Source organism: Drosophila ficusphila, unplaced genomic scaffold, assembly GCF_018152265.1.
Source record: "Drosophila ficusphila isolate 14025-0441.05 unplaced genomic scaffold, ASM1815226v1 contig_286, whole genome shotgun sequence".
Taxonomy (NCBI): Eukaryota; Metazoa; Arthropoda; class Insecta; order Diptera; family Drosophilidae; genus Drosophila; species Drosophila ficusphila.
In genome coordinates this window covers 6,040,184-6,059,197 of record NW_025064189.1, presented here as the reverse complement: position 1 = coordinate 6,059,197, position 19,014 = coordinate 6,040,184, and the positions used below count along the sequence as shown (strand labels likewise).

The 19,014-nt window shown below is 43.6% G+C and overlaps 3 protein-coding genes across 3 annotated transcripts; 2 read left to right on the top strand and 1 right to left on the bottom strand.

Annotated features, from left to right (window-relative positions):
- Positions 1-226: 226 nt before the first annotated feature.
- Positions 227-3,736, top strand: LOC108100590 (glutamate receptor 2). The gene is made up of 5 exons (XM_017204570.1): positions 227-786; positions 1,369-1,708; positions 1,837-2,030; positions 2,452-2,753; positions 2,810-3,736. Exons 1-5 carry the CDS (start codon positions 328-330, stop codon positions 3,438-3,440), a joined length of 1,926 nt encoding a protein of 641 aa, XP_017060059.1. The 5' UTR covers positions 227-327; the 3' UTR covers positions 3,441-3,736.
- LOC108100591 (leucine-rich repeat-containing protein 9) lies at positions 3,737-7,406 on the bottom strand. The gene is given in 5 exon segments (XM_017204572.2): positions 3,737-4,751; positions 5,172-5,450; positions 5,452-5,671; positions 7,069-7,217; positions 7,307-7,406. Coding segments are annotated over 3 exon segments (1,242 nt in total). The 5' UTR covers positions 5,506-5,671; positions 7,069-7,217; positions 7,307-7,406; the 3' UTR covers positions 3,737-3,842.
- A 645-nt stretch (positions 7,407-8,051) lies between these two features.
- Positions 8,052-15,383, top strand: LOC108100589. The gene is given in 6 exon segments (XM_017204569.2): positions 8,052-8,695; positions 8,698-9,534; positions 10,777-11,233; positions 11,645-12,085; positions 13,919-14,096; positions 14,167-15,383. Coding segments are annotated over 6 exon segments (2,226 nt in total). The 5' UTR covers positions 8,052-8,538; the 3' UTR covers positions 14,323-15,383.
- The last annotated feature ends 3,631 nt before the right edge of the window (positions 15,384-19,014 follow it).

Here is a 19,014-nt window from a genome sequence, read left to right as displayed (position 1 = left end):
CTGCATTCCATGGGGCACCCTCCACAAAAATAAAAAAGAGAAACCCCCAAGCCGTGGGCAACTGTCATGTTTGCACTTGTCATTATTGTTAATTGTATTTGAGGGGTGGCCGAGCATGCAGGGACTATATTTACATAGCGTTCCGAATGGTCGAGGCGGGCCAGGTGTAATTCAAAGTTTCCACTTTCGGTTTCAGTGAGTTTCGTGGCGTTGGAGGCAACGCAACAGCATGCCCAGGAAGCGCAAAAAGCCGAATAACTAGAGAAGCCACCGGAGAGAAGATATTTTTGCAGAGGGAAACAGTATCCACATCACGCATACGCCACGATGGCCACTGGCATCGAGCTGCTGGTGGCCGCCGCCCTTTGTGCCGCCTGTCCAGCGCTCAACGAATCCTTGCCGGCCAACCTCATCCAGTTGGGCGAGGATGGCAGTCTCCCCACCGAACTCCCCATCGGTAATGTGGCGGCCAACGAGGCAGGACTGGATGCAGATGCCCCCGCGGAGACACTGGAGTCGCTCATCAGCAAGAAGCTCAAGCTGCGCGAGATGCGCGAGTGGATCGGGGGAAAGCACCTGCGGATCGCCACCCTGGAGGACTATCCGCTCAGCTACACGGAGCTCCTCGAGAACGGTACCCGCATCGGACGAGGCGTCTCCTTTCAGATCATCAATTTCCTCAAGAAGAAGTTCAACTTCACCTACGAAGTGGTGGTGCCGCAGGACAACATCATCGGATCGCTAAAGGACTTCGATCGCAGCCTCATCCAGATGGTCAACAGCAGTGTGAGTAGCCTTTTTGATTTGATCACCTAAAAAATATATCATTGTCTGCCTAATTCACGATTCTCCTTAAAAACATCGAAGTAAAAAAATGTGTTTCTTTTTTGTCAGTATTTTGTCAATTCAAAGTAATCTTTGGCTGTTGTCAAATTAATGGGCTACCAATTTCTTTAAGTAAAATCAAAATTCAAAGCTTAGATAACGAAATATATTTGCCAATATTTGTTTTTTATTGCCATCAAAGGGAAGTACCCTTCAGAATTGTAACTTTTTAACACTTTACAAACTATTTATGAACCACTTCTTTTTCTATGAATTTCAATATCTATCGAAATACCTATTTATTATAAACAATTTTTTGTGGGGTTAATCCCTCTATATTTAAAGCTAATTCATAATCATAGAATTTCATTCCATTTTAACTTTTATTTTTTTAGGGACATTTTTGTTTCTCTAAATTTCTTTGACTCAAAGACTTATTAAACAATTTATTTATTTTTATAATTTACCATAAATTGTGCATGTATTTTTAAGGATAGGATAGGGAAACATTTAACCGCTTCAAATTTTTGTTTTACCCATTAGGTGGTGGACTTGGCCGCGGCCTTCATACCCTCGCTGTCGGACCAGCGGACCTACGTCTACTACTCGACGACGACTCTGGACGAGGGCGAGTGGATAATGGTGATGCAGCGACCGCGGGAGTCGGCCAGCGGATCGGGTCTGCTGGCGCCCTTCGAGTTCTGGGTGTGGATCCTGATCCTCGTCTCGCTGCTGGCGGTCGGGCCGATCATCTACGTGCTGATCATCCTGCGGAATCGTTTGACGGGCGACGGGCAGCAGACGCCCTACTCGCTGGGCCACTGCGCCTGGTTCGTCTACGGGGCGCTGATGAAGCAAGGCAGCACCTTGTCGCCCATCGCAGGTGGGCTGCAATTAGGTTAAAGTGCAATCGGTCGCAGCAGATAGCCATCGGCTAATGGGCTAATGGGCCTTCTGATTGCATGCATGAACCCACTTTGTTTCACCCCCTTTCATTTGGTTTACTTGCAGACTCGACCCGGCTGCTCTTTGCCACCTGGTGGATTTTCATCACGATACTGACGTCCTTCTACACGGCCAACCTGACCGCCTTCCTCACCCTCTCCAAGTTCACGCTGCCCTACAACACGGTCAACGATATCCTCACCAAGAACAAGCACTTTGTGTCCATTCGGGGCGGCGGGGTGGAGTACGCCATTCGCACGGTGAGCACGGTGATCCCTCGGGAGAAATAAATTAGTCGGATATCGGAAGTGTAAGATAAACACGGGAGTAGAACAATGAAAACTAAAATCGATTGAATCATTAACTTTCCTCAGAGTGGTCCAAATACCATACATTGAATGTAATTTCAAGATAATGGAATAATTGAAAAATTAAATTATGACAATTGGCTACGTTTGGCAATCATTTACTACTTCTACCCCTAAAAAAGGAATATGTACCATCTCTAAAAAATCTTTTACGGATAGTAGAGTAGCAATTATTTCCAAGAATTTATTTAAAGTGATTATAAAAATTAAACAACGGATAACGATGGAAAGCCACTTCGAAGTTTTAACTACATAGGATAATCATTTTTAAAATCAATCAATTCTTAAGATAACTTTTCTAACCAAATTCCAGACCAATGAATCCCTGTTCATGCTGAACCGGATGATCCAGAACAACTACGCCGTGTTCTCGGAGGAGGCCAACGACACCTACAACCTGCAGAACTACGTGGAGCGGAATGGCTACGTGTTCGTCAGGGATCGGCCGGCCATAAACATAATGCTGTACCAGGACTACCTGTACAGGAAGACCATTAGCTACAGCGACGAGAAGGTTCACTGTCCGTTCGCCATGGCAAAGGAGCCGTTCCTGAAGAAGAAGCGCACCTTCGCCTATCCCATTGGCTCCAATCTCAGCCAGCTCTTCGATCCGGAGTGGGTGAGCTAAAGGGTATGGTATCACCAGAACTGATTGGTTTGCTCCATTTCAGATTGCTTAACCTGGTCGAGTCGGGCATTGTGAAGCACCTGTCGTCGAGGGACATTCCCAGTGCCGAGATCTGTCCGCAGGACCTCGGCGGCACGGAGCGGCAGCTGAGGAACGGGGACCTGATGATGACCTACTACATCATGCTGGCCGGATTCGCCACCGCCGTGGCCGTCTTCAGCACGGAGCTGGTGTTCCGCTACATAAACAGTCGCCAGGAGGCGAACAAGTGGGCTCGCCACGGGATCGGCAGGACTCCGAATGGCCAGTCGGTGGCTCCCTCCCGCTGGTTGCGCGGTTGGCGGAGAGTGGACAGTGGTCACGGCCAGTTGCTGGGCGCCTCGACCCACGGACAGAATGTCACTCCACCGCCGCCGTACCAGAGCATCTTCAGCGGAGGAACCAACGGAGATCCCCGCAGTCGATGGCGACGACCTCTCGCCAACGGAAACGGAAATGGAAATGCCTCCGGAAGTGGCAATGGCGTCCTGCTGGGCGGAGATCCCGGTGGCGGTGTCCGGCGGTTAATCAATGGACGCGACTACATGGTGTTCCGCCAACCAAATGGACAGAGCCAACTCGTCCCGGTTCGATCACCCTCGGCAGCTCTCTTTCAATACAGCTACACTGAGTAGATATTAGAATTTAATAACTAGATGAATTTAGTGTTGGGAAGGTACCCTCTCACTTAGCCATCTTTAATCCCGAAAAAGTACTTAAAATGAGATTTTCTCACAGCTCAAACCTGTTTTTAAATGGTAGCTATTAATTGGTTGATCATATCTTAATATTTTTCCTAAAGTAGAAGGGTATTCTTCCCATCACTGTTAATATTTAACTTGCAAATCACACCAGTAACCAAAGCACTTGAGACGTAGACATCCCAATCGGAATTGTTTTGTAGAATCCGTCTTTAAATAAAACGCACCAATTGAAACAAACTTGAGAACCATCTCCATTTATTACCAACTTTAGTATCTTTGTGGATATTGCGTTGGAGTGCCTTGATAAAGATTGAATCCGGGAGACAGTTCATCTTAATCCAATGTTGACTGCGCGCTAAAAGCGTAATTGGACGAGTGGACATCGAGGCTGCTGTTGGAGGAGCAGGAGCTCATCGAGGGAGCCCTGGTGGACCTGGCCGACGAGGCGAACGACGAACCGCTGGAGGCAGAGCCGGAGGAGGAGGAGGAGGAGCTCACCCAGGCGTGGCCACTGCGTCGCCTCCGCTGCCGCACCAGACCCAGAACACTTCCGGCCACCGGCGTGGAGGCGGAACTGGCGGACATTTGCCGCCGGATGCCAGGATTCCGGCTGATCTGAATGGAAACGGGATCGGGATCGGGATCTGGAACAGGAGCTGGTGCGGTGGCCGGTCGCTGGGGCATCGCCTCGGAGCCAGACTCCAGATCGCTGGACGACTGCGACGGAGGCTCCTCCAGCTCCGTCGGGGAGTTCAGCACCCTTCCATCCAGCAGCCGCAAAGTGGGCACACTGCGGGCGAGGAGCGATCGGTAGAGGGGCAGCCGGCAGACCGGGTTCCCCTGCAGCTCCACCTCCTGCAGCTGCGGACACATGCCCAGGAAGGAGAGCAGCCCCAGCTCGCTGATCCGGTTGTTCCGGGCCCGCAGGACTCGCAGGTGAGCCAGTTCCGCCAGCGGATCCACGCGCTGGATCATATTGCCATCGGCTACGAGCACCCGGATGGCAGGGAGTCCGCTGGTCCCGTCGAAGCTGTTCAGGCCGCAGTTGCTGATGTCCAGCCGGGTCAGCTGGAGCAGTCCGTAGCCGAGGTCCCGCAGCGAGCTCAGCACACTGCCACTCAGGTCGAGGCTCTGGAGACGCGGCAGGAAGAGCGACAGGCGGGACAGGCTGATCGTGTAGGAGATGACGCGCAGGCGCACCGACTCCACCGCCTCCAGATCCGTGCGCTGTGTCACGCGGCGCTGAAAGGACATCGCAGGATTATTCTGAGTTCAGCTGGAAACATCAAAGGTAAGTCTGGAATTGCTAGAGTAAGTATCAAGTCATTTTGGTTGGCTATCATCAACGTAAATGCTCGACATGTTTAGGAAAATGTACTCGAGCTCAAGTTTATTAACTGGATAATCAATTTAATCCATTTAAAAAAATTTAAAAACTAACCAGTTTTAATAGAAATTGGCAGCTTCTGTAGTTTCGAATTAGAATTTTAATTTCGAATTTAAGTACTTGATAAACATTAGTACTGAATTTATTGTTTGATGCCTCCAAAAGGTGGTTGTCTTATGTAGAAGTGTCTTGTTAATAAACCACGAGTTTCTTAGTTTGCTTTGGAATAAACTATGTAATGTCTATTTCTTTCAGTGCAGATTAAATTTGCCTACCAGTAACTCATCCAATGTGGGTTCCGGCGCCTGTTGGGGCAGCACCACGGGCAGCAAGTGGACGAAGGCCGGCAGGTGCTGGGTCTCCTCGGTAACGGGGACATCCCGATCGAAGGAGTTCCGGCGGACCAGCAGCCTGCGGTTGAGCTGCACCCTTGGGAGCTGCTGCTGCTGGGCGGGATTCTGCTGGTTGAGGCGCACCTCAGGCGGCGGCATCCGGACCTGGGCCAAGGCCGCCGGACCCGGAGGAGCCAGGAGGACGGGCAGCTCCGCCTGCAGGGGAGTGATCCGGCGACGAGTCCAGGTACTCGGCAGGAGCCTCCAGCAGCGGCATTTCTATGATCCTTCGCTTGTTTTCTGCTCAACTTCTTTTTAAGGACCGGCTGTATTTTGACTGCCTTTATTGACATAACACATCGAAGGTTTCCAGGGCAACGCTCAGTGATGGAAATGGGCGTACAGAAGTGTACAACAATTTTAATTTATAAGTCACTATTATCCTAGGATGGTGAAAAATATAATTAAATTATTATTATTATATTATATTATATTATTTTAATTAAAATCTTATTTTGCTCTGTTGTTAACAAGTTTTAACAAAATACCCAAAGAAGTTCAAATGATTTGTTTGCTTGAAGTAAAAAGGAACTAACCTATGGCAATATAGAAAGTATTTATTCAAGTAAAACAACTCAAGGAATCCTTGAAGGAAGTGCAGCATTTAGGCTGTTTAAAATAAATACAAAGCATTCAAAATTTTGAAAATAAAGTAGTTTTATAAGTCTTTGATTTTTATATTAAAACATTAAAGACGAAAAAATGCGTAGTTTCTTTTTCCATACTTTGTTATTACAGGGAAAGTTATTGGGTGAATAAACTTTCCATGTGAAAACACATTTGCTCCATAAATCTAGTGAAATGTCTTAGTTTTTCGCAATATGTACATTTTTATATGTATCGATCTGTCTTTTGCAGCATTCCTTTGCTCGCCTTTATTACTCCTTAACCGCTTTTTATTTGGCAATAAGCCCACTGACGTCAGTGTGACGTCACAGTCGTGACGTTCGCTTTTTCGCACACAACTCTCGCTCTTTCTCTTTCACTCTTGAACTTTCTTCCTTTCGCCAGGGATGTCTGCAACATTTTGGGAGAGCGGTAAGAGTTCCTTGAATCACTGCATACAGTTGCGCATCCAAAGGGGATTCTCAAGGAAAAATATAAAAATAATAAATGATTAAAATGTTATTATAAAAAAACCATTAAAAGAAATTGGGTTACTTTTTTATAGCTATTTTATATGATGTATTTTGGTTTTCAAAATATGTTTCTTGTAACCCCTTCTGATTTTGGTTTAAAATTCAGCTATACCCCAAGATATATTTTTTGGATCCGCCCCCAACGAGACTTTTGCCATTTCAAGGGCCATTAGCTAAAAGCAACGCCAGAAGGTTTTTGCTTAGCCCTCTCTCTGTCACTCTCTATTGCTTTCTCTCTCTCTCAGGCTTTACTATAATCAAATTTTCCTGACGCCTTTCAAGCTTTTGCCGGCTTTTGTGAATTTTCCGGGGGAAGGGGTTGGCTCCTGGGGGAGGCACTGTTGTTGTTTTGGTTTTGACTGGAGCTTTTTCCATTGACGTCATCAGAGGCGAAAGCTGCGCAGTGAGCTGACATCCTACCACGCATTTATCGATTACACAGTCGAGAGAGTGGGAGAAAGTACCAGAGAAAGAGAGAGAGAGTGCGGAGGAGAAAGGACGAACGTGTGGGCGAATTCGTTTCTGCCAAGACAGGACACTAAAGATGGGGAGAAGTGGAGGCAAAATACAATCTTAAAGCCACCACAAATTTGTGAAAGAAAAAAATTAAATATAAAAATAAAAGTTAAATTTTAAGTCACCATTTATCGAGCTCTCTATATCCAAATTTATTTCCAAACTGCTTAAAGTCACAGGACCTTTTCTCGCAGTGCAGAGCAGCTGGCTTTAAAGTGTGGGTTCAGGTGTTGCAAATAAAATCCCATCTCAGCTCTCACGTTTTTATAGATGCCTAAAAATAGAATTTGTCAATAATACCAACAAAAACAGGCACCAATACCCACACACACACTCGTGTTGTGTGGGTGCACGGACACGCACTGTTGACGTCATTGTCCTTAAAGCTCTCGCGCTCTCTTTTCGTCCCGTTACTACGTTACAACCACACACAAACTGACTTTCACCCAATCTCTCCTCAAAATTAGCGTTCGGCTTTCAGGTTGTCTCTGTGACGTCGGCGTCGCTGCCGCAGTTAACAGTGGGCTAATCTTTACAGTGGCTTGAGTCCGCACTAAACATATTCGACAATTTTCTACATCGAGCGTAAAATCTATTTAAACTAATTTAATTATTTTTTTTAAAAGGATAAATAACTTTATGATTTTAAAAGTATTTTTCAATAAACCTACCTTTTCCATAGAAGGTTAAAGGTTAAACATTAAACCGATTATAAAATTCAGAATTAATTGTCTTCTATTTTGGTCTTATTATTGCAAAAGAAACAATTAAATAAAAGAAAAAAAAAATTGGATTGGTTGTCACCTGAAACAAAACCGTACATTTTTTTCGTTATTTGAAATATTTTTTGATTACAATTCAGATTCTTATTTTTATTTGAATAATGAAACAATTTTCTCTGTATTTAAATATATTTTATGTAAGATAAGCGCGCTCACAAACCGGAGTAGAAAACATAAATGTAATTTCAAGCTGTTCCTCCAATTTCCTCCCACATTAACAGCGGCAGCGCAGTCGACGTCGAAGAGAAATTGTATCTGATAGATTGGGAGAGCCAAGTCTATTTAAACCCCTCGCAGAGCCAAAATCGTTGTTTTTGCAGAACAGATTTTCGAACGCGCGGCTTTAGTTTCGGATCCGTGCGCCTTGAAAAATATCAAGGAATATCAGAGAAAGCCATGGATAACGCGGAGTGAACAAGAAACCAAGCGATAACCCCTTGAAAATACTCAAATTCGGCTATGTTTTTTTTCGGATCGCTGATGATAAATGTATAGATGCAACTAGCGCAGAACGCCTTAGAGTGAAGCCTTGAGGAAATGCCACCAGCTCGCAGCTGAGTTGCATTCGTGTTCGCGTGCGAAAGTGTGGGTGTGCACTGTTATTTGGGTCAAAAGCTGCAACAGCCGCAGCAGCAGTAGCAGCAGCAGCAGTAGCACCAGTGGCAGTTGCAGTAGCAGTAGCAATTGCAGTAGCAGCAGCAGCAGCGCAAGGTTCCCGTTCGCAGGTTGCTGGCTTGTCCACCTGTTATGCAGCTGGCCTAGGATCGGATTGGATTGGATCCCCACACTCGCGTCCCGCATCCTAGTTTCGCAATGGAGGCGAAGGTGCACCGCCAGCATCAACGGCATCGCCGCACGGAGGCGCGTCAGCGGCGCTTGGAACGGGAGGCGGCAGCGACGGGCGCCCCGCCACCGCCCACCACCCCCGAGCGGGCGGAGGCGCTCGACTGTGCGACGGCCCTCAACGAGGGGGCGTGGCCGCGGATCAGGGCGGCAGCGGCGGCACGCCCAGCAGCGCCGGTCGCATCAGTGCCCAGAGTTCGGCGGACAGCATCGAAATGGTCGGTTCGCCCAGCCAGACGTCGCAGCAAACGGTGGTCCTGGTCAACGGCCACGCCCCGCCGAGCAACCAGGGAGGCGGGGAGGAGGAGGGGGCCGAGGAGGAGTCGCCGCTGGGCGGCGGCCAGCCCGCGCAGCAGCCCAAGCAGAGCGACGGCAGCCGCAACTCCTCCGGCGATGCGATGAGCCTGCGGGAGACGCTGCAGCAGCTGCCGGCCACCCATCACCACCACCACCACCACCATCGATCGCGACGCAACCACTCGCCGGCCGATCCGGACGCGTCCTTCCATCGCGGCATCCTGGGGTACATGGATCGCGAACTCAAGCAGAGCTCGCCCACGCCCTCCGCCCCCGCGGCAACCGGAAGTGGCAATGGAAACGGAAATGGGAATGGCAATGGGAATGGGAATGGTAATGGGACGGGTGCCTCGAGGAAACAGCAATCGCTGTCCGATCCGCAGGCGAGTCCCGCCCAGCGATCCCTGCGCTCGCGGAGCAGCTTCGACAAGAGTCCGCGGCGGAAGCGCAGCAAGTCGGAGTCGAGGAGGCGCCGCGAACGGAAGTTGATTGCCGCCGGGGAGATGGAGGTGCGGCAGGCCAACGAGACCCTGATGCGGTACCTCAAGCAGTGCTCCGACATGCACGACGCCTCCCTCTCCGGCGAGCTGGAGATCGACCAGAGCCTCGAGGAGCGCCGCGTCCACCGGAAGACCAAGTCGCAAAGGGACAAGCGGGGCCAGCTAATCAGTGAGTTCTAAAATTAAATTATTAGGTTTGAATTAATACTAGAAATAGTAAAAGTCATATACTTCCTTTGTTCTTAGATTTCAATCAATTAAATAATATTTAAAGAGCTTCCAAATATCTAAAAATAGGTTCAACTTTTTGCCATGTCCCTATTTATGCATTGGTAAACAAACAATTTGGCTGTGCCGCACAATTTTACCCACTGGGGGCTGAATTCATAATCAGCTTTGGTGTGGTGGTGAATAAGTGTACAAGTTCTAAGATAATAACGCAGGTACTCAGTTATAGACGCCTGAAAGTCCAGCTTAAGCTAGTTTTATTTGTACTACACTTAATAGCAAGAAAGCTATATTTCGGGGTATGAAAGGCTCTATTCAAGTTTCTTTTTAAATACACCACCAAAATGCAATATTGATACCATACCCCAGCAACAGAAAATAAAGTATGAAAAATATTTAACAGGCATTTAATGTCTCTATCTAGGTTTAGAATCTACAAAATTCTTAATTAAAATAATTTAAAAGAAGAGTAATTTACTATATGTTTTATAAATTTAAAAAATATATTTCTCAGCAGTTTCAGTGCAGCACTTCTAATCTTAATCATAATTAGTAAACTATGAGCTTCATAAATACGTCAAGATACCCAATCGATGACCAAATTTAGTGATAATTTTCGGTGTAGTGTCCGCTTTGCCCACTTTCAGGTCCCAGTTCCCATTGAGTAAAACCAGCTGGGGCAAAAGCTCCACCCATCCACCCATCCACCCATCCACCCATCCACCCTGCCACCTGGCCACCCACTCACTTTGCTCCCGATTCTGCGCACTAGACACCCGAAAATGCCAAGAGACGTTGGCCAAGTTTGTAGGCGTTTGATTGATTTAATTATTTTGAGCCGAATAATTACGCCTTATCATTCATCAAATCTATAAACAATTTTTCTTATCTTAAACTAAATGCATACTATTATATATTATTAGGTTACATTAAAAAGAAAAAATATTGCCACAAGCCTATTCTAAACATCTTAATATTTTCAGAATTTCATAAAAAATATTCCCATACATTTATTTGCAAAATAAGACAGATCGGGCTATTCCTTGACAAATATGAGGGCTTTTATTTAAACATAATATAATCGATAATAGGAAATTAAAAGCCTTTTATATTATTTGTGGTGTTTTCATATTTTATAATCATAAAATTAACTTGTTTTATGTTCACTTGTATTTTCCCGCAGGCAAACTCTATTCGGCTGGCGGCATATCCTCGATTCTAAAGGAGCTGGCCGACGACATTGCTCCCGCCGAGGGCGAGGAGATCTACAACCCATTCACGCCGGTCGTCTCGCCCACGGACGATGCGCCCGCGCACATCGACAAGATGTTCCTGCAGACCTCGTCGGGATACCGACCCGTGGAGCACAGCTACTACAAGCGCTCCTTCCTGGGGGCCGCTGTCCGCGGATCCGCTGGCATTTCCCCATCCGCCGCCGGAGGAAGCGGAGGAGCAGGCGGCGGCGGGGGACGCCTCGATGGCATCTCTGCCGCGGAGTTGGGGGGCGCCGGTCGCCTCTTCCGCTCTAGCGGCAGCCACGCCCACAGAGTCGCCGGAATGGGTGGCAATGGTGGCGGCTCGGGAAGTGGGCGTGGCAGCTACGGCGATACCCACTGTCTGCTCGACGCCGATTTTAATCGGTGAGTTGGAGAAATTAATATTGATTGACGTTCGATTTTGATTTTACTCTAAAATAATTCGAGTCCGTTAAAAATAAAATTTTTTTGCCACTTCTCAAGTTGATTTAATATTATTTTTTATTTATTTTAGGATAATATAAATTATCTTGCAAAAAAAAGTTTTACCTGAATTTAGGTTAAAAAAGTTCTCACTTAAATTTTAGAACTTCAATATAGTCAATACATAATTAAACAGTATTTAGTTAGGTAAATGCGATTTGATGAAACTAGTTTGATTAGTTTTCAAAACCTTAATCTGAGAACACTAGAGCCTTAAAAAATCAACTACTATTTCGAAATCTATCTATATTATTATCTATATTATTTCGAAATCTAATCTAATCTAAAAACAAAACCTTTTCCCCCTGACAGCAATGGCATCACCAGCAACATACAACTAGCCTGTGTAGTTCAACGAATCTGGCTGCTCGTCTCGAACATTTGCCACGGCCTGCTAGCCGGTCTAGCTCTGGCCCACCTCCTCTTCGTGCTGAGCAGCCACCCCCTGGACTGGGCCAAGGTCATCGATGGCATGAGTCTCGCTGGCGAGACGATGTCCTCCACCGTTGCACCCCCATCCGCATCGACGCCTCCTCCGATGGAGCTCGTTCCCGGCGATCGGGGTTCTGAGTCGCTCGGATCCTCAGCTGAATCTGCATCTGCATCCGCATCCGCATCCGCATCCGGTTCGGCATCCGCAAGTGGAGCCAGCGAAGCCCTGGCGCTGATAAGTGACTACGCTGGCTTCGCGGAGATCTACTTGAACACCTTCTACTGCTTGGCCATCATCTGTCTGGTTTCCGTATTCGATCGGTGAGTTTTTAGGTTTTAGTTTTATTCTAAGATAATGGTTAAGGTTATTTAGCATAACCAATCCGGATTTAAGGTTATTTTATTTGAGCTTATATAAAGTAGTAGAGTTCAAGTATAACCAAAGGAATCTTATTTGTGTTGTATATTTAGTTTATTTTTTGTCAAACTTTTTTTTATTGATTTTGAAGTTTGGTTAGGTTATATATATATATTTGTTATTGAAACAAATTGATTTGTTAGACTTTGGTAAGTTACAAATTCCATCTACTACCTAAAAGTATTTAAAAATTAATGCTTTAATTGGGAAAACTTTTAGTTTACTTTGAAGAATGTATTTCACTTTTAGTTGGTGAAGTTTTTCTTGGTTAAATGTGTCAGTTAAGCGAAGGCGTCGCCATCGCCTCTAATTGCGTCCTTAGAGTCTTTCGATGTCCTTTGGCTTGATTAAAAGTCAATTTGGCCTACACACAGCCTTCGCCAACACTTGGCTAAAAATAGGAAGCCAAGGGAGGAGCCTTCCTCCGTGGAAGGAGTTCGCCCGCAGAACTCATTGACCTCAGGTGCGAGTTTCATTGAGCTGAAAAGCCAGCCGGATGTGGGTAACCCTCAAACCTGCCAGCTCATTTCCAATTTTTGTTGTTCTTTTTTTGGCTTAGAGTCTAGACGCTGAAAAGCGTGCTAGAAAGTGTGTGTTTTCGGTCGGCTTAATGGAACTGTGACCTCAATTGAAACACTGGGTGTTGGGAACTGGGAACTTGTTCGGCTTCGCGGTCGCATAGAAATTATTTTGTGTGGCTCGCATTGCGTGGTCGCTTTCATCAGCCGCAAAATATTTTAATGCCCTTAAACTTTGCTCTTTTTGCATGCCAAAGTCGCTGCCCACACACAAGCCAGCCACTCGGGCTGCACTCTTGACCTTTAAAGGCTGCGCCAGTCGATGGCACAAGTGTGTGGGTGGTACTGGGTGGTTTCCAGGCGGCTTCTAGGGGGGTTCGAGTAGCTTGGGTGGAACGGAACTGCACTGAATTGTCTGGCATTCGAATTGTGCCATTTTCGGCTGGCAAAAGCGTGAAACTGTGTATGACATTTAGCAGCGTTATCCCACTGCCAGTTGATTTATGTGCGACTGGCGCAGTGCTAAATGTTAAGTATCCCAAGGCAGCGGAGTCTGTGCAGTCTGACCTTTGCCCCTTGGCCAACTCGCTTTCAATTAATATGCGAGCGATTAAATGCCAGGACATTTCGAAATTGTGCGGAAAGAAGTAACCTTGAGTCAAAATTGGTAAAAAAAAAGCTGTAATTATTTATTTGTATAAAATTTTGCCCAAGAACTAATTGGTTTCCAATTTCATTGGTTAATTGATTCAGATAATAACATAACGACTCCTTGGGAACCAAATACCTTGGAACATCCTTCAATAAAACTGAAGGAATTCCAATACATATTCATTTCAATTTAGGTTCTTTTCCAATACTCTGACCTCACACTTTCCTTTTCCTTTCTGCTGCCTTGCTTACTTACTTACTCACTTGCAATTTCTAATCAGTGATGGAAATACGACCCCCAGACGATATCGTAATGCAACCAGCAATTAGGTCTAAGGTCAGCTCAAGTTCATTGATTGTATGGCAGGGAGGGAAGTAGCCTCGTTCTGTTACAAAATAATTGAGAGGTGCTATTTATAAGACTTGGCGGAGAACAATTCGGAATACCTAATTTAGAAACAGAAAATTAAAGGTTTAATAATCATTATTTGGTAATAGTAGCTACAGGAATTAATATTGAGTTAAGTATTTTTGCACTTATTAATTATGATTATTTTTTCCTTGCAGCATGGACATCTGCCGCTGGAGCTTCTCGAATGCCAGCGAACTGATCTCGTTCCGCTGGCTCATCATCACCATGATCTACGTGGCGACAATAATCCTGACAATTTGCTCCGACTCCATCGACGAGAAGCTCTACCTGTTCAACAACAACGCCAACATAACGCTGACCCAACAGGAGATGGTTAGTAATCCCAGGATAAATTCAATTTAGAATTCCTTTCTAAAATGCAGTATATTTATCCCCCTTCCAGCTGAGCAACAGTGTGCAGAGCGTTTGGAGCAGCTTGTCGGTCACCAGGAGTATCGCCGCCATATCCGGATGGATTATGATCGGACTGACGCCGCAGGAGGATATGCTATACGAGCACCTGGTGGATCTAACCAAATATCAGTTGACAAATAATTGAAATTAAGACGGACCTGACATTGCGTCAAGTTGTAAATAGTTTTGTAGTGAACTCTTTGCAGGTGTTGTTCAGTTACTGGCTTTTTATATGTATGGCATATTTGAAACGCAATAGGACTCTTATGTATACCCAGATCTTAAGCTTTAAAGTCGTCTCCTGAGGATCCGCATTGATCGATGCCCTTCACAGGCCGCTAGAACAAACCAACCAACCCCAAGGAGAAACCCAATTATATATGACAACCGAAACAACAAGAACTTGTGGTTAACCTTTGAGTTAGTTAATCGAGCAAATAGCAAACGCAGGCTAAAGATACAATATAGAAAGGGAAATTTATGGAAAACCTATATTTACCACTAGACGTATCCAAGTACTTAGGCATGTATACATTATGTTACCTATATAGATATATATACACGTAGCTGATATACATATATACGCGAATATTGAAGTATTTACAATACTTGAAATAATTTTCTAACACATATCGTCTAGTAAAAGAAAATCCTTTGTTGATTCATCGTTGCGGCAACTTTACACCAAAAAGGCTTCCCAAAATAAACTCATCACTCGGTTAATGTTGACGATCGAGTATGTTGATAATTTAAGCAGATACCATTTGTAAAAAGTTTTGATGAGCACCAAACGAGTGTGTGTACATAGAAATATATAAAAGATACTTACACAGAGAATTATATACCTTAATATTAATCCAGTATATGAGTACTACAGGCTTAAATGATATTAAGTTCCTTAATCACTTTCTTTGTTGCCTTCTTGTTTTGTAATTAATATGTAATATGTTACATTTGCTTTCATACAGAGCAATTAAAAGGACAATTTAAAATTTTACCTGAGCTGTACATACAACCGAGTGCAATAAAATAACGAATATTAAAGTTTTATTATACACTAACCAATATACAAAGACAAATGTAATGAAAATATATAGAAAACGAGCTAACGATCCGATCAAGGGAATGACAAAGAAATCTCATTGTGAACTTGTATATAAAAACATAAACGCAAATAAACAAAAATAATGTATAATGGCAAGAAAACGATAATATACTTTACAATAAATTGGGGGTTATATTTTCATGAACGGAATAAAAACTTAATAGTTATTGCATTGAAATAAATTTTTTGTTTTACATGACTCCGAATTCTGAGGTTGTTCTTAATTCAATGCTTCGTAGTCATTCTTTCTGTCTTTCGAGTGAACAATTGGATATCTGAATAAGATCATTTTAAGTTAAATTATTCCAGTTCATTCTTTATTCTTTTGGGTGAATTTCTAAATTATAAATCTGAAAGGATTATCGGAAAGGATCTGACTTACAAAAATTTATCTTAGTACTGTTTGATGAATATGTTATTTATTTGTTTTCTATGGTTGTGAAACTTGCTAAAAAGCTAATGTTTTCTGGCAGATGGCGCCAAAAGCATATGTAAAAACGAATGTATAATCTTGTAATGTGTAAAAACAAGTTTATAACCGATCTGGAGCATTATCCTAAAAAGAAAACACGGAAATCTAGAAGAACGAAATATTTTTACCAATTTGTCACTGTTTCAAGTTTTTTACAACATAAATATTTGTTTTTTTTTTATACAGAAACTCAAATTGTTGGCAGTTCCGCTTTTAAAAAGCTGTTTGACAAACGAAACAAGCTGCCGTTTAATAGAAGCACAAATCGAGCAAGAGTATTTGTCGGATCTAATTACCTCTGGCCACAAAGTATTGGCAACCAATAAAACTTTTAATGGGTCGCTAAATGGCTTCAAAGCCAAAACAAAGCTGTTAAAGTGAGCTGAAAAAAATAAATGCTCCCTAAATTTCAAATTCAAATGTTCCACTTTACTTGCAGTTAATTTTTTGTTGCTTTATCTTTGCATTTGAAATTTTGTCGGACGATCTTTGTCATGTAAATTTTTTATGTGAAATTCCGCAATTAACCGAAGCCGTTTACCAAATTCGATTGAAGTCTAGTAAGTGTTTTCCTGGGCCAAGCCGAAATTTACATAAATGATTCTAAAACATTTTTTATGAGGGTAAAGTTTAACGAGCGCAGGCCAAAAAGTTTCGCTTTTTGGCTAAGCGAGCGTATAATTATATAAAATACATAAATCTGGAAGAATTTGCTTAAACTTCATATACATATAACCGAAGTATTGGTAAGCCTGTTTAGCCAACGTAAAATGCATTTTAAAAAACCCCTGGGCAAGTTGGGCACTTAACATGTAAATCATGTTTTTGGCCAAGGAAAATTGAATGTCTCATAATTAGCTGTTACCGGGATATAGTACAAGTCACGCCATCGTTATCACAAACGCCGGCGTTATCGGAGTAAACGCATTATCATCATTAAACACTTGCTGCAATTATGGCGCTAATTGAATTTCTAAATGAATATAATGACTCGACAGCAACACAATAGACCAGGATATACGATGCCTTGTGGCCTAGCATCTCCTTTAAAGGCCCGTAGAAATTACATACTTAACGTGGAAAGGCAAATCCTAGATGCTCTTTTATGCTAAGTAAGCTTAGTGTAGATATATATTTAGAAATATTCCATTATAAACTAATATTTTATAGCTTTTAATGGGAATTAACTACTGTTCTGGCTAAAAGTTTTTCTAGTTTTGAAGATGCATTGCATTGATTTGTGTGTCGAATTCACCCAACAACATCAACTAGACTTAGGACCAAGAGTCCTGAGCACTCTCCTCTGAGTGAAAAGGACGAGCCGCCGGTAATTAGGTTAAACACACACGTGGCTCCAAGTGCCATGCTGCTGGTGTGTGTGTGTGTGCCAGTGTGTGAGTGTGCCAGTATGTGTGGCCAGGCCACTAAGATAAAACGCAGCAAAAATGAGGTGAGAAAATGAAATAAAACAACCAACGGCTGGCACAACGAATAAAAATGGCGCGTAATTTGCACGTTTAACCGCATGACAGCGAAAAAAATTACACAACCCAAGCACAATAGACAAAAACACAAACACGTACAGCATTTTTGCAGTGGCGTTCGCTGGGAATCATATACAAGGTAAGGAAAAATATCAACAAAATAAGGCTTCTTTTTCACAAACAAAAAACTGGTTTATTCATATTTTAAATATCATTTGGAATCAACGAAACAACAACTAAAACTCATGAGGTAATCCATTTTAAAACTGTTAGGGTTTATAATAAACTTTTTTGGTAATTGAATTTTTTTTATAGGAATTTGTTGTATTAATTGTGTTGGATTAGTGCAGTAAATTTTGAACCCCTCTGATGAGCTCCCAACGACGTCACTGTTCTCATGTGTGAGCTTGTGGTGTCTAAATTACAATTACATCGCAGCAAAAGCTAGAGCACTCAAGTCGCCCAAGTCGTCCTTGGGTGGATGGGTGGCTTTCGCTCCGGTTGCTGCGGCTCCTGGCTGGACATTCGAGCATATGGTCGAGTAATTATCCTGTTGCTCTCGCCAACATCTCGGCTTAGCCATCCGTCCACCGCAGTTCCGCAGTGCCCTACTTGAGCTCCGCTGCTTATCGAAATGCCCATCAAGCTGCTGGTTCCGCAATGAGTTGATTAATTGAAATATTCCGAGCCTACGAGGAGCAGGTTGGGGAACCAACTATAACACTATATGAAAAGGGATAGCTCATTGGCAGCATATGCTGAGCCGTCACCGAGGGTATTCAATAAGGATAATAACATTGCTGGTATCATAATAAGTGTTTTCCACTTGTCAAAGCCAATAACCATAAGGAAAACGATGCTAAACAAGTACAATTAATTTCAAGCTCATTTAAGACTTGATTATTTTGAACTGATCATTCTACTTTAAATTTTATGAAAATCTATTTAAAGTAAAATCATAATTTATAGTTTTGATTTAGATATCTTTAAAAATATCTAAACAAAATCTTCTGTATACATAATAATACATATTCAATTTTTTAATATTATTTTCAGCGCTATTAGTTTTTTAAATTTATTTTTAAGCTTATGTAAATGCTCTAAAAGTTAAATATTTAAAGCTGGCCAAGAAGGGTATCTTTGTGTCTCTGCGACTTTTCTGAGGCTGGACTAAAACTTGTTGCCTTAACTTTTAATTAAGCCAAGAGTTTGTGTAATGTATCTGGCCGTGCGTCCTTCTCTGCTTTTAGAGAGTGTGTGCGAAATTAACAAATAAGCGTATAAATTATGCCACAACACGCTGACAGAGCACACACTCGCACACAAACACACACACACTCACACGAACGGGGATGTCCTTTGGCGAGGATCTGGGAAATATGAGCAGCAACTGTGGACGGGCGACATCTGCAGCTCTGCTGCCATTTGGCGTCATTGTCATCGATGTTGCTGCTCCGCTGGACAAAAGAGGGGCGAGGCCCACAGCCAGTTTGCCAGCTCCCCGTTGCCAGTTTCCCAGTTTGCCATTTGCCAGTAGACCACATTCCAGCCAGCTTCGAATTACATTGGCTTTAAAGCGCAATGCGTCCGCATGTGTGCTATGGGCCGTTGCTATTGTTGCTGCTGGTCAAACATGACACTTGCCAAGACCCCAGAGCTCTTTAGCCAAAAGGAAGCGACTCTGGGATGACCATTGCTGTCTATAGTGAGATTATTGCAAGCTAGAATTATTCAATTATTTTTTTAAAGTATTGAGACTTGTTTTTTGTAATTTAA